The 14,773-nt window shown below is 42.4% G+C and overlaps 1 protein-coding gene across 5 annotated transcripts; it reads left to right on the forward strand.

Annotated features, from left to right (window-relative positions):
- On the forward strand, positions 1-13,048 carry PDIA4 (protein disulfide isomerase family A member 4). 5 transcript variants are annotated; one of them, XM_050890805.1, is made up of 10 exons: positions 1-270; positions 5,427-5,601; positions 7,159-7,364; positions 8,030-8,168; positions 8,691-8,896; positions 9,579-9,737; positions 10,878-11,029; positions 11,433-11,592; positions 11,687-11,920; positions 12,385-13,048. In XM_050890805.1, exons 1-10 carry the CDS (start codon positions 156-158, stop codon positions 12,798-12,800), a joined length of 1,962 nt encoding a protein of 653 aa, XP_050746762.1. In that variant the 5' UTR covers positions 1-155; the 3' UTR covers positions 12,801-13,048. The 5 variants fall into 5 exon arrangements, with proteins under 5 accessions (XP_050746762.1, XP_050746765.1, XP_050746766.1 ...); XM_050890808.1 differs by having other exon boundaries at positions 1-267; XM_050890809.1 differs by having other exon boundaries at positions 1-267; positions 11,436-11,592.
- Positions 13,049-14,773: the final 1,725 nt, after the last annotated feature.

Below are 14,773 nucleotides of genomic sequence, written 5' to 3' on the forward strand. Positions count from 1 at the left end.
CGCTTTGGAGGGGTGCGCGAGGCGATTGGCGGCCGCGCCGCTCGCGTCGCAGGGCGACAGCCAATCAGGGGGCGCGGTGTCCCGCGAGGGGCGCGGCGGGCCGGAGCGGAGCGAAGTGGACTGGACCGGACTGAGGAGCGGTGGGCGGTGGCGGGATGAGGCTGAGCGGGCTGTGGGTAGTGGTGCTGGTGCTGCTGCTGGGGCTGGCCCAGATCGCCCTCCTGGCGCGGGGCGCGGCGGACGAGGAGGACGACGACGACGGCGGCGGCGGTGAGTGCGGGGGGGTGGGGAACGGGCTGGCGGCGGCGACCGTTGAGCGCGTGGGTGCCTCGGCTGCCGGTGCGTGGCCTGGCTCCCCCTGCGAGACGCGTGTGCGTGGCCCCGGCGAGGCGCCGCAGGGGCCGGGCTGGCGGGCCGCGGCCGGCTGCTCCCCGCAGGCCTCTGGGCTGAGCTGGCGGAGGCGGGGCGCTGATCCCCCTCCGTGAAGGCGCTGATGTCTCGCAGAGCCTGCTTGTCGCAACGCTGTTCGTTTCTCCTTTGCTGTGCGGCAAGTCTGCCTCGCCTCTTCTAAACACGGAATTAAAAGCTAGCAATTAGCCATGTTGGCAATTAGTGACTTATAAATTACCGGTAAATTTGCAATTTCATTATCCGACGGAGCACTCTTTTCCTTACCCCTTAATTCAGAGGATCTGTGCATTCTTATGTTTCAAACTGATTGTTTATTTTTTCTCAGAAGGAAGGCTGTGTGTTGCTAGTTTCTTGGTGTTTCTTCCCGTTGTCTTTGAATTTCACTGATGGGTGTCTTCTCCTTTCCAAAATTATCTGAAACAAAGCTGCTCTGACTAAGTTTAGTGCCTGTGCATAGGAGGCAGGCATTTGAAGGTGCTTCTTTTTTGGTTTTAAGCGTCTTTCAAGTGGATTTTGAGAAATCCTACATCTTTCATATTTCCTACATTAACACTGCTGTATGTTAAGTATTAGAGGGCATTCAGGGAGACCCCCTGACCTCCTGATTATGGATGACCTCCTGAACTCCTGTCCTGCAAATTCTTGCTCTGTGAACAGATGCTGAAACTTGAAGAAATGCATTTATGTCAGGTACCTTATCTGTGTGACCAACTGTATGGTCTGTAGGATAAGAATCAAGAGATTTTTTTTTTTGTGTAGGATATAGCATCTGCAGTAAGGAGATACATGTTTTTCAGATTAGAATTTTTAAAAAAGCTTCACAGGAAGATTCTGTGTTATGTCTGTTTCTCTGCTTTTAGCTAGAACACTTGGTTATCATCGCTTTGTAGCATGTGACAAAGCATAGTACTGATTTCCTCTACTACCTTTAAATGATGAAGTAACACCTGTGATGTTACAGCGAAGCCTGGGTCCTGTGGCTGACAGCAGTAGCTCAGCTTCTCGTGGGCCAGGCTCTCATCAGTATTTCCCATGTGTGCTGTTCTTCTCATTATATGAGTTCTCGGGATCAAAGATGAACAGTGATGAAAGTATTTTCTCCTGTGTGCAAGTTGAACACTAATCCACTGCACAACTTTTGTCATTTTCCTATTTCTATTGTGTATCTCAAGATTGTGTATAAGTCATGAACTAGGCTTTACCAAGCCTTTGCTTTAAAAATGCATGTAGTTAGGGATTTCCATTTTTGCCCTTGAAATGCAGACCTGTATGGAGTGGAATAAATTTACTTTGCAAAAAGCAAGTAACCTTATGTAAATTGATTGTTCAGGAGATGAAAAATTCAGATGAAACCAGGCTTGTTGCACTGTATGGTTTTGGAAGTGAAATTTGACTAGGGCAGTGAGGCAGATATGCTCACAGCAAGGTCAGCCTAAATCATGACCATTATACCCATTGCATCCTGATGAAGGAAAAGGAAGGATCATGTAGAGGATCCACTACAGAAAAGATTGAGGAAGATTGCTTTCATAAAAAGCCTTTTGAATGCCCTGGCAACAGATTATGAGTCTTGACTTCTGGGTTTCTGAAAACTGAGCTCATCCAATTGGGGAATGGACACTGCAGTGCCCTCCTGAAAAGGAAACTTTCAGGCAGAATCCTGAAGTCATAGATATCTGGATGCAGCTTTTTTGTACAGGGTTCACCCTACTTAAGAAAAAGTTACTAGCCCAGACTTCCAATAAATGCTGAAAGTTCAGTGAAGTTACTGTAAGAATTAATTTCAGTTAGAGTAGTTGTCACCCTGAAGAAGGCCTGCCAGCCAGCATCATGTACCTGAAGTCTTAAAATGAGTGCCATCTTCATCATGTTTTTTGACTTGTGTAGTAATGTGTTGAAATTTGTGGAAATGCTTTGCTGGAGTAAAAGAGAGTGGTCCATATCTTGCTGGAGGGCAGGTTTTAGCCACAGCTGTCACTTGTTAGTTTGTCCATGTGCTTTGCAAGTAGCTTTAAGAAACAAAGACACTTCAGGTTTGGGTGCAGCTATTTTATTTTCATGAGCTGTCTTATGCAAATATTTAATAGCTACTTCTGCCATTTCAGGTGTCACAGTTGGACTCATTCTGTATCTGTTCTCTTCAAATTGTAAATCATTAATGCAGAGGAAAGTTTCTTGCTCTTAATGAAAAAAGTCCTGCTTACTTCTCCCATACTTGCTCGAGTCCTTGAAGCAGGTCTTTCAGTCCCAACACTAAAGGGGACGTTAGAAGTAGCTATGGTAAACCTAGGTATCAGTGAAGCTGAAGACTATAGAGGGTGAGCTTGCACTCTTAAGGACCAATTTATAGGTGTGGTTAACTTTTTTTTTTTTTTTTGGAAATGCATGACCTCCTTAAGCCAGTTGGGAAAAGCTGGAGTTCTGCTGTTAAGTGCTACTGTCCTGCTTCCATCTCCGAGGAGGAGGAGGAAGTGGGTGTGTATAATGCCCGTGTCAACGTATCACTGTCAAGGAAGTTTTATGTTGGCAGGCTATACAGACACTTGCAGGGAAAGATACAAAATTATTTCAGTGATGGATGTTAGATCTAGTGGCAACATTTTCCACTTGTGCAGAATGTTTTTGTAGGTGATGCTTTGTTCTCGGCTTTCTAAACCATGAGCCTATGCCACAGTACCTGCAGTGGTCTTTTTCTCTGTAGGGGGTGGGGAGTTAGCATAGTAAGCAGGAATGAGAATTGCAACCTGGTGGTTGTTTTCAGAGATCCATGAGCAGAATTGGCCGGCTAGTTTTGCTCAAATTCCTTTGTGTCAGGAAAAATCAAGTCTGAAGTGATTTGCTCGGAAAGGCAATGGGCATTGCACAACTCACTGGGAATTCAGGCACAGACCAACCATGAACACCCTGCGGTGAAACATAGCCCTCAAAATTGCTGGGCACACATGTAAGCAGAAGTTTTGACTGCTGAAACCCCCTGAAAACTAGCTTTTTCACCAGGGCAGTGCTGCAGGTACATGACTGCCATAGATTCACTTCAAGGGTGTTTGACAGTTCAGCCCTTTCACTGCAAGTGCTCTTGAGGCAGCAACACAGGAGGCATTGTCCGCTTGCAAAGAGTGCTTTTAGCTGCTTCGTAGATCAGATGAAACAGTAGTAGTTGTTAAAGAAACTTAATCCAGGTGACTGCTGTTGTGTGATAAATGATCTCCTGTCATCCCTCCCCTCATCAGAAGCTTTAATATTTTTGTGCTGTGTAAAGTTGGGTTCTAATTAAAATTAACGCATTTTCTCCAGGAGTGCATATTGTTTTCTGAGAGCATATAGGCTTATTTTTTTAATACCTTCTTCTAACAGAAAAATAGCTATTGCAATTTAATGGCACAATTTTGTCCACGGTGAGCTTATTCCTATGGTCTGCTGTTGGTCTGAGAATAGTGGGATTTGTTTTTTTCACTTTTTCATACCTGGATACTACACATTTATCTTTCTTAACTTTCAAATTCCAGATGAAATCAGAGTATTTTCAGAATTCTTGTCCTGAATAAGTAACTTACATGTACATGATTTGCTGTCCTGCTGCAGTAACTCCTGTCAGCTTAGTCAAAAGCCAATTAAAGTTAAATAGAGAATAGTTTTGAACAAGAAACCTTAATCTTTTTCTTCCTTTTTTTTTTCCCCCCCTAATACTAGGACTCCCAGTGGTTGAAAGGGCCTTAGCTTCATTGTTGTACAGTTTTCATTTGGGATGAGGTATTTTCATTACTTGTTCTGTGACTGAAATTCCTTTAAAGTCATTCAGGAAGGTCTGCTTGCCTCGAATGATAGCAGTTTAAAAAAAAAAAAAGTTTAAAGGAACATGTGAAAGATCAAATACTAAAGAAACCATCTCAAATTCCAAGCGAACAAAGACTGAACCAGTTGAAATATCCTGGCTTCAGATTTCGTGGGCTAACTTTGCTTCAGTAATTTAGCAAATCTGCTTTCTCCTTGAAAGACCTGTTCTGGACTAGTGGTTTTGGTCTCCTTAAATCAAAGGACTCTCCAAAAGTTCTTTGAAAGAAGTTTTCACTGCATTTATTTTAGAAGAGTACCTTGCATCTGCCAAGTGCATAGGAGTGGATTTTAATGGGACTCCTGTAACAGTCACTTACTTACTTGATTTTACACTCACTCTGCAGCCTGGTGCTGATCCAGAGCAGAGTGATGCTCCTGTGAGTGGAAAGCCTCTTCAATGAATTGCAGACCTGAAACATTGCTGTAACTGAAAGCAAGATATATTGAGGTGGCAGGGGTGGGATTGAGCAGTCAGGAACAGAAGCATAATTTTGAAGTGCTGCCTCTAAACCACCTTGGTAGTAGCAAAATGATAGCATTTGAGTTTGTAGTAAGCCTGTCTGTTTGTTAGACCTTCAAACAGGCAGAGCATAGCAGTTGTGGTGTTACAAGTGTAGTGAGTAAGGGTACAAGGGGAGCATTGGGGACAGATAACATCTGCTTTTTTGGTACAAGACACCTAATTTTTCCAACCACGCATCGCTGCGCTTGAAGGACAGCTGTTTTGCTGCATGATGGAGGGCCTCTGTTTGAACTCAGGTATCATCTGTGTGCCCTTCTTGCCCAAAAAAACATGTCTCACTTCCCACATTTCAACAAGTTACCCAACATACCTTGGTAGCAACTGTCACATGGGTCTCTATGCATTAATTCTTCTTGTGTCCATTTTGTTAGTTTGCCGTGAAGTGCAAAATACATGTTGACACTTTACTGAAATACTGATATTGTTAGCTGGCATAGTGTGGACAAAAATGAAAAGGTCAAACACCTGAGTCCAAGCTCTTTGCAAACTGAGGTAGCTGTTGTTGTATGTGGAGCAGGAACTAACCTCTGTCGATACTTTTTTTTTTTTTTTTTTTTTTTTAACCACAGGATATACTTAATCCATCTTTAACCTGGTAGTGTTATTTTAATGTTCAACTTGACACAATCTAATCCGTATTGCACTTTTACTTTTCCAGTATCTGTTACAAAAGAAGCTGATGATGACAGTGATGATGAAGATGATGAAGATGACAATGATGATTCTGATTCTGGACTTAAAGAAGAAAATGGCATATTAGTTTTGAATGATGCAAACTTTGATACCTTTACTGCGGACAAGGACACTGTGCTGCTGGAGTTCTACGCACCATGGTGGGTTCACAGCCTGCGGTACCTCCTTAGGTGCGGGATGGGGTGGCTGTTGGAGGCTCCTCTGACAGGACACACTCCTAAAAAGTGAGCTTGGGTTGCAATTTTAAAGATGACGTAGGAGTAGCTTGCTTGCAGGAGAAGCACTGGGCTCTGCCATAGTCCAGGGTAGGAGATGGTTCTGGTGGTGTGGAGGTACCCTTTTCCCTGCCCCTGTACCGTGCGACAGACAACAGCCTGCTCTTTATCCACAGATGTGTGTCATGCTGAGGGATCCCATGCCAAGGGAAGCACAGCCCTGGTTCCATCCCCGCTCTGTGCCTGTCAGGGAACAGAAACGGTCCCAGTGAGCCCCAGAAGAGTCACGCAGTGTGGTCTCGCAGCCTGCCCTTGTGTCCTTGTGCTGGCCCACTGCGAACTTGTGCACTTCTCCATTCCTCCATCTAGATGAGGGAGACTTCCCTAGTAGGGGAATTGCTAGAAGGTTTTCCTTCTCAAGTTTAAATCTCTGTCCTTGCCAGAAGGGTGTGGTGTGAGTAAGGACATAGCTCATCTGTATTATCAATTTAAACAGTGCCTCATATATCTACCTAACAATGATAATTCTGCTGGCATACCAGGTTATACAGTAACACTAGCGTGCTCAGGGGAGCTACAGTGGATTTACCTGCCTGTAACCAAGACAAAGAATTTAGGCCAGAATGTGTCTTCTCTTGCGTTCTTATGGACAAAAATAATAGGGATTGTTAGTGGGGGAAAACAAGAGTAGAATATATTTACAGTCAAGTTGCTGAGTTAATTTATCCAAGCAGAAGGATGTGTGATCATCGCAGACTAAACACTTCTTTTCTTTTTTTCTACTCCCCCTCCTGCCAGCTGAGAGGCTAAGGAGCACAGACTATCTGCTACACACTACTTTCCCTCTTTTTTTTTTTTTTCCCTCCCCTTCATTTTCCTGGTTTTGTCTTCAGCTTGTCAAGCTATATTCAGCTTTTCTTACACTGGTATCCTCTGTCATGCCAGCTTTTGCAGCAGGAGCCTCTGTTCTTCCCAAAGAGTTCTGGTGTGGCCAGAGAGGGAGCAAGTGCTGTGATACCGTGGTGAGCGTGAGATTTCATTAGGCCAACTTACTACTGGTTCATTTTTCTCTTTAGTTCAATTTAGGGTGCTAGGTAAAGATGAACCTAGATTAGGGAGAAGCTGAAGTCTGAATGAGACCACATTTGGGGGGGCAGGGAGGAAGGAGAAGCACGGTACAAGGTTTGCAATTTTGTTGTAAAAGCAATTATTAAATTTTTTTACAATGGCTTTATAAAACGTATATGGAAATGTGTTGCCAGTTGAATGAAAATAAAAAAAAAAGGGGTTGGGATTTGAACAAACAGCACATCAGCTACAATTACTCTCTGTCTCTCCATGATCTGAAAACATAGCAAGACAAACATTTTTATGTTGATGTTGTGAACATGTGTCAGAAGGCATCCTAGAAATGCAGAGTAGCAAAATACCCCTGTGGGTCTGTTGTGCATTTATGTATCTACTTGTGTCTTCCTCTGACAGGTGTGGGCATTGCAAGCAGTTTGCTCCTGAATATGAAAAGATAGCCAAAACTCTGAAGGAAAATGACCCTCCTATTCCAGTTGCCAAAGTAGATGCTACTGCAGCCACTTCACTAGCAAGTCGTTTCGACATCACTGGCTACCCAACCATCAAAATCCTGAAAAAAGGCCAACCTGTTGACTATGATGGTTCTCGGACAGAAGATGGTAAGCATCAGTCCTTTACAGTCTCTGTAAGAAAGCAAAGAAGTATATGGTTTTGCTTCTTAATGTGACTATTTTGAAGGACTTTGATCTCAAGTTACTTTATCTTAAGCAGAATAATGTTACGAAGGCTGAAATTTTGCCTGTCTTCTCAATTGGCTGCATGCTAGAGGACAATTTTGCAGGTAGTGGGTAGTGCTGTTACTGATGGAATGTTTCTAGAAATATGACTTGACTAGAAGAGGAGGTAGTGTCATGGTTGCTGAAGGATCAGCTAATAAGAAACATCTGATCTATATATTGACTGTATATAAAACCACTTGTGTTTTACTTAATGAATGTGTCCAACTTCAGTCAGAGGGGGAAAAACTACCTTTTCTGTCTGTTTTGAGATGGAATTCATGTGCTACAGTGCTGCAAAGTACAGGTCTGTGCTCTGCATAAGTAAGATGCTCTATGGGGTGAAGAGAAGACCTTCTTGGCAATCAAGTAAAGCATAAAGGAGCTTGATTAAGAAAGTGTTCTTGTGTAAGCTTGACGTGTAAGCTTTTAGTCCAAGACCATGCTTGCCACTCTGATTTTAATTTCTTGATGCCAACTCTTGCATTTGATGTGCTACTGGTATGATAATGCAAACTTGCTAATTGAGCTGTTGAACTGTATTTCAGCAATTGTGGCCAAAGTCAAGGAGGTTTCTGACCCCAATTGGACCCCTCCACCAGAAGCTACCCTGGTATTGACCCAGGATAATTTTGACGATGTTGTGAATGGTGCTGACATAATCCTGGTGGAATTCTATGCTCCATGGTAAGCAAGGCAATCACCTGTACACCTAGCACAGCTGGCCTGAACATGCTTGGTGAACTTGTTTTCTGTTGTTATGCTTCTTCAGAGGCTTGCCTTGTGCAGGTATGTGTAGCTCTGGTGTACCTTAGTTCTAATCTGGACCTAGGATCGCATTACAAATCACTTGCAGGCTAGACTGGGTCTGTGTCTCAGCAAGGGGTGGTCTCCAGAACTTCACTGAAGGTTCTTCTTATTTACTAATTTGGGAACACATTGAGAGATACTGAAAACCAAAGGGAGTTGGTCCTTAATTTAAAAGTGGTCTCTAAAAATGAAACTACCTATAGTAATGTGGGGCCAGACATAGAGGCTAGCTTCAGGTTGGAGAGATAAGTCTTCCAAGACTGAAGTGTCCTCTGTAGATTGAATAACCCCATTTCTACTTTCTCCATTCTGGAAGACTTAACTCTTCCACTTCAGAGGTAGAAGTTACCTAGCAGGACTCATGGCTTGTAAAAAGTGCCCTCCCCTCTTCTTCCCTAGGTGTGGACACTGCAAAAGGCTTGCTCCAGAATATGAGAAGGCTGCCCAGGAGCTCAGCAAGCGCACACCTCCTATTCCCCTGGCTAAAGTCGATGCCACTGCTGAAACTGAGCTTGCAAAGAAGTTTGATGTTACTGGCTACCCAACTCTGAAAATCTTCCGCAAAGGCAAACCTTATGACTACAGTGGTCCACGAGAAAAATACGGTACTGCAACTTCTGCTTTTTCTTATTTTCTGAGGGCTTGACCACAAATGTTTTGACGTATCTATAGTACTTGCAGACTTGTTAACATCATAGCAATGATAGTTGGGGAAACCTGAAAAACTGTGCTTTCATACCTACATAGGCCAGCAGTATAAACTTGTCTCTAATCTTTATAACATCTTATGGTGGTACTATAAGCTCCTTTTAATATAAACTAAGTTAAATACCCATGGTGAAGCAGTGGCAGTATGGGTAAATGGGCAGCCTTTGATTGCACTGGAATGTGCCATAAGGGCTGACAAAGTACTCAATATTAGGTTTTAATAAGAGGGAAGACTTAAGACTATCCAAGTAGAACTTTGGCTCATAGCAGGGTCAGGAGACAGTGAAGGATCTGGAATTTCAGAAAGGAGGGTTACTGGAAAGATCAGCTGATATCCATGGAACTCGTGCTTAGTCACCTCTTTTGAAACCAACCTGAAAGAGAATATCCAGAACTGCAGCTTTAAAAACTTGGACTGAGGTCTTGCTGATTTCGTCTTTAAGTTATTGTGGGAGGGCTGCACAGAAAGAAAGGTGTCCATGGGAAATGTGGTATTAAACAATGTCGCAGAGGGAATGCTTGAACCTTTCAGTTCAGTAAATGTTCTAAGCAACTTTTTGGGGCGGGTTTGTCTCACAGGTATTGTCGACTACATGATTGAGCAAGCTGGTCCTCCATCCAAACAGATTCAGGCTACCAAGCAGGTACAGGAATTTCTGAGGGATGGGGATGATGTCATCATCATTGGTGTCTTTAGTGGAGAGAATGACAAAGCCTATCAGCTCTATCAGGAAGCAGGTAAAGAATGTTTTAAAATATTGATGAAATATATGTTTTGTTGAGATTCTGCCCAGGACTTTGGGCATGGAGAGATCCTTTATTTCTGCTCTTTGTTCAGTGGGGAGGTTGGAGAAGAATAAGAAGAAGGAGATTGAAGGGTGATCTTCCACTTGTACTCAAGAAAAAAGCTCACACCAGATTTTGAGGCTATAGCTAAAGTATCAGCAGGTCACAGGAGATACCTCCTCTTGGTATTGTGTCCCTAAAAACATGCAAACTAGAGAGGAGGGAAAATTCCTAGCTGAGGAACAAATCACAACTTCTTGGCTTAAAGCCTTGCTAGCTTTGCTGTCTGCTATTGCTTGTTTCGTATCTGACAGTTCCAGAGGCTGGGCTTTGCCAAACTTGTTTGGGGTGGGGGGCCTGGAGAAAGAATTATCATCCACCTCTGAATCAGTTTAGCTAGACCATTCCTGGCAATGTTTATTCTTAAAAACCCCTTTGACATGATACATTGATGGTCCTGTTAATGATATTTGCTACCACACAGAAGAGGCTAAGCGCCTGAGGTCCTCAATCCATTTAATCAATCCCTGTGTCTCGCATGATCAAACTACTTGCAGCCACTCTTGGTTTCTGCCAGAGCCTTGAGAGCAGTGGGGACAATTCTTCTCCCCCTGGCTATGCCTGCTTCAGGGGCTGCCGTCATTTATAGTTGGATTAGGAGCTGATTTGGTTGCTCCAGCGTGGCAAGATACAGAACTGTTTCCCAGGCTGCCCCAAAGCAAATAGATTGACTAGGTGACCTTGTGAGTTCCTTTCCAGCTCTACTTTCTGTTGTTTGGGGGGAAGCCAAGAGGTAGGAGACTGATAAACAAATAGCTGTTTCACTGTATATGTTTTGGAAGCTGCTCAAGGTTTTTGAATGTGTAGAATATAACTCATCAAGTAAATGGGTTATTGAACAGCATTCAAATAGTGCTACTTGAATTGTATGTATTTTCACATGCTTCTCACCCCTGATGAGAGCTGTTCTTCAAGACTCTGAGTTGTTCCATGTCCCATTGAGAATGGGAAGAGAGTTTCCTTGCAGTGCAGTCTCAAGATTTCAGTTCACTTCTTGATGACTTTTCCTTCTCCCTAACCTTAATTTTTCAGCTAATGGTTTAAGAGAAGATTACAAGTTCCATCACACCTTCAGCAATGAGATTGCAAAACTATTGAAAGCATCTCCAGGAAAACTGGTTGTCATGCAGCCAGAAAAATTTCAGTCAAAGTATGAGCCCAAGGTGCATCTTTTGGATCTTAAAGTGAGTAGCTGATCCAAAGCTAGAAAGTTTGTGCACGGATTGAAGGTTTTCTTTCTTTGTATATATGAGCAGTTGGTATCTTCCTGTTGAAGTACTCCACTAGATATTTGAGGCAACCTGTTTGTCCCCTGAAACTGTATTGCTTTGTTCGAGAAAGCTTTATGAAATTAACCCAGAGGTTACGTATTCAAATAACAATTTACCATTACAATATTCAGTTTAAGGGTAGTAAGAATACTAAAGTATCTTTAGTGCTCAAAGATTTGAAGAATATGGTGACAGCATTGTTTATAACATGCCCCTCTATCTCATTCGTGTATGCATCAATATTAGTTTTCAGTAGTGTGTAACAGAAATGCCACTTAAATCCATTTTTCTGACCTTTTTTCCCAATTTTTTTAAGCAGGACTCTACAGATGGATTGGAGATTAAAGAGCACGTGCTAAAACATGCTTTGCCTCTAGTTGGTCATCGCAAGCCTTCCAATGATGCTAAAAGATATGCTAAGCATCCTCTAGTGGTTGTCTATTATTCTGTAGACTTTAGTTTCGACTATCGTGTTGGTAAGTTTGCTAAGATTACTATTCCTCCACTTTGGGGGGAAGCAAGCCATAAGTAACTAGAAATTACTAATCCCGTTGTGTTCTGGTTTTTCAGCTACCCAGTACTGGAGAGGCAAAGTCCTGGAAGTGGCCAAAGACTTCCCTGAATACGTGTTTGCTGTTTCTGATGAGGAAGATTATTCTTCTGAAATAAAAGATTTGGGCCTGCTTGAGAGTGGAGAGGATGTCAATGTCGCCATTCTGGATGAAGGTGGCAAGAAATATGCCATGGAGCCAGAAGAGTTTGACTCTGACGTACTCAGGCAATTTGTGCTGGCATTCAAAAAAGGTACAGTTTCTAAAATACAATTCTCTAAGCCAATTGCTTTGTTTCCCCTTCCAAGAGTTTTTCCTGAGGCAATGGCTACAATAGTCATACGTGCAACCTTGTAGTGCTCTGTGACTTAAAGCTTTTGGATGTTTCTTGCCTTTTTTTTTTTTTTTTTTTAATCTCAGTTCATTAACTTTGTTGCTTGGAGTATGCTGTGGCATCTAGCTATATTCTAAAACTGAACATGTTTGGCAAGCCTAAAATATTCTAGGGAATTGTGAAACAAATTGTTGCCCATATTTCACGGTTGTTTTGCTAAAAGGTCACTAACAAACTAGCCTATGTTTCATGCAGAGGTAAGTTCATTTACTGGTGCAATGCTTTTCCCTGGCGGGAGGATGTACTTCTGCCCTTTCTTGGGGAGATTGTAAGGACTGCTCTTACTGTATTCTAACAATGGTGTGTGTTTTGCTTCCTTCTAGGAAAACTGAAGCCTATTGTGAAGTCCCAGCCAGTGCCAAAAAATAACAAAGGGCCTGTGAAAGTGGTAGTGGGTAAAACTTTTGATACCATAGTAATGGATCCAAAGAACGATGTTCTCATAGAGTTCTATGCCCCATGGTGTGGACACTGCAAGAAACTAGAACCAGTGTATACCGAGCTAGGCAAAAAATACAAGAATGAGAAAAATCTAGTCATAGCCAAGATGGATGCTACTGCCAATGACGTGACGAGTGACCACTACAAAGTGGAGGGATTCCCCACTATCTACTTTGCTCCAAGGGACAAGAAGAATAACCCTGTTAAATTTGAAGGCGGGGACAGAGATTTAGACCATTTGAGCAAATTTATAGAGGAGCATGCGACAAAACTCTCCAGAACAAAAGAAGAGCTTTAGATAAGATGAGGGTCGTGAAGAAAAATTGTTTGTACGTTGTAGTTAAAAGCAAGTTACTGACAAAACTTTGAGAGACGAATTAAGCAGTTTGAGCAAGGAAATTCTTGAGCAGTAAAGCAATTGCAGTATCTTTTTTTCTATATGGCAGAACAGTTTTTCTGGACACTGAACTTCTCTGATATGAATGTCTTATGTTAGTTATGGGTTTGATCTTTGGAGAAAAATACATCCTTTATTTTTTGTGACTATTTTGAGCTTGATTATTTGACTCCAATGCAGCTGGTTTTTTAAGTTAAAAGATATTACCAAAAAGAGAGAACCAGATCCCTCCGCCAAACAGATTTCTCTGTCTTATTTGTTGGTATGGTTACTGAGGGGAGCAGTGTTTTGAGCCAGTCTCTCTTCTGTTATGTTTCTATATACAGTGATATAGTCACATGAATAGGTATTCATTGCTGAGGGTAAGAATGGAGATTTTTCTAAAGTGTGGATGAATTATTCAGTCCTATTGAGATAAGACACAGTGACTTGCTAACTAAATGTGCTCTAGACCTGTCTGCTTTTGCTTTGTGCCCCTCTGTAGAGAGGGTTATGGGAAAATAGCAAGTTTTTCTAATTTATCTCTTTTTACTAGTCCATATTAACCCATTTATATCTTAGTCTTCCCAAGTATGTTTTGGAGTAATTGGATGGTGGCAGAAAGAGCATCTAGTGGGTGGTAATGCTTGGATTCTGCTATCTACTTTATGGTCCACTTGGGAGTATGTGCGTTTAAAAGTGGGGTTTGATCTTGAATGTCCCTGTTTAGATACGTCCATAAATTTATAGGCCATGTTGGGGTGGCAGGCTTATATACTCCAGAAGTACTGTCTGCCTTTTCTCAGAGCTGTGATGCTGTGGTGTGTGCAACTTGAGTGTCACTGAGGCAGTTTTGATAGATATTTCATTTTACGGGTAGTGCTTCTCTCCTGGCAGCACTGTTTTCTGTCTTGCAAAAGACCAATATCATCAGTCTTCCTTCAGTATTTCCTTGTTGCATTAGTTTTCAACTTTTTGGAGGGTGTGCAAATCTAAAACCACCACCCAATCTTTTTTCTTCTGGGGAGATGCAGTCTTCTGTGTAGCAAGGATAAACCCATGTCTGGGAGGTGGCTGTTAAGGTATAGTCCAAGGACCCAAAAGGGCCTGCAAGGGGGTACATAATCCTTATCCTTTTCTACTGCACTTTGCATCCCTGTTGAAGGGACATGCCTCCCTGCTGCCTTAACAGGGGACTGTTCCTCACTGGCTGTTAACAACCTACACAGCAAAGCGTGACTATAGAATTATTCTTGCAGAGGTGTATGAGACTGCATGAAGGCTTTCTCTTAATTAACAGTTTAGCTGAAGCTAGTGAACCAAGGTCACCAGCAGATTATGAATGAAGAGGACAGTATCAAATCTCCAGTGCTGGGGTGTGCTTGAATGCCATTCAGCTCTTGTTTATCAGCAAAAGCTGGGAAGTGCTAAGCAACTATTCAGGATCAGATCTTACTTGCTGCTTTGTATTAAAGCAGTGTAATCATTCACTTGAGGCTCTGGCATTGTCAGTCTCCTCTTTTCATATCAGAGGGCTTTTTCTCTACTGTCCTTAAATATACAGATAACTGTTAAGCTTAGGCAATATTTCACCTACAAGACTCTTACCAAGTACATTATCTTGCCATTATTTGCCATTTCTGTTCGCAGCTTTTCTGTAGACCCTTCAAAGGCCATGATCTGTGATAAATGTCTTGCGCAGGCAACAGGACTGAGATAGACTTAGCTGAGCACCAGCTTATGTTAGAGGTGACTTTTTTTAGCTTTAGAAAGTATACATAAGCCAAGTAGCAAGTTCTGTCCTGTCTGCCAGTTGAGATCAACTCAGTTCTTCAAAGAAGTAGGCACAGACTTTTAAAATCAGTTCTTAAACATAGTTCAGTTTCTATCCCTAA

This window comes from Gymnogyps californianus, chromosome 2, assembly GCF_018139145.2.
Source record: "Gymnogyps californianus isolate 813 chromosome 2, ASM1813914v2, whole genome shotgun sequence".
Classification (NCBI taxonomy): Eukaryota; Metazoa; Chordata; class Aves; order Accipitriformes; family Cathartidae; genus Gymnogyps; species Gymnogyps californianus.

Bases quoted from the DNA above. Each gene is read 5' to 3' on its own strand.
- PDIA4 (XM_050890805.1), top strand. From the start codon at position 156: ATGAGGCTGAGCGGGCTGTGGGTAGTGGTGCTGGTGCTGCTGCTGGGG. The intron at 8,169-8,690 runs GTAAGCAAGGCA...CTTCTTCCCTAG, and splicing joins GTGGAATTCTATGCTCCATG to GTGTGGACACTGCAAAAGGC. The intron at 8,897-9,578 runs GTACTGCAACTT...TTTGTCTCACAG, and splicing joins TGGTCCACGAGAAAAATACG to GTATTGTCGACTACATGATT.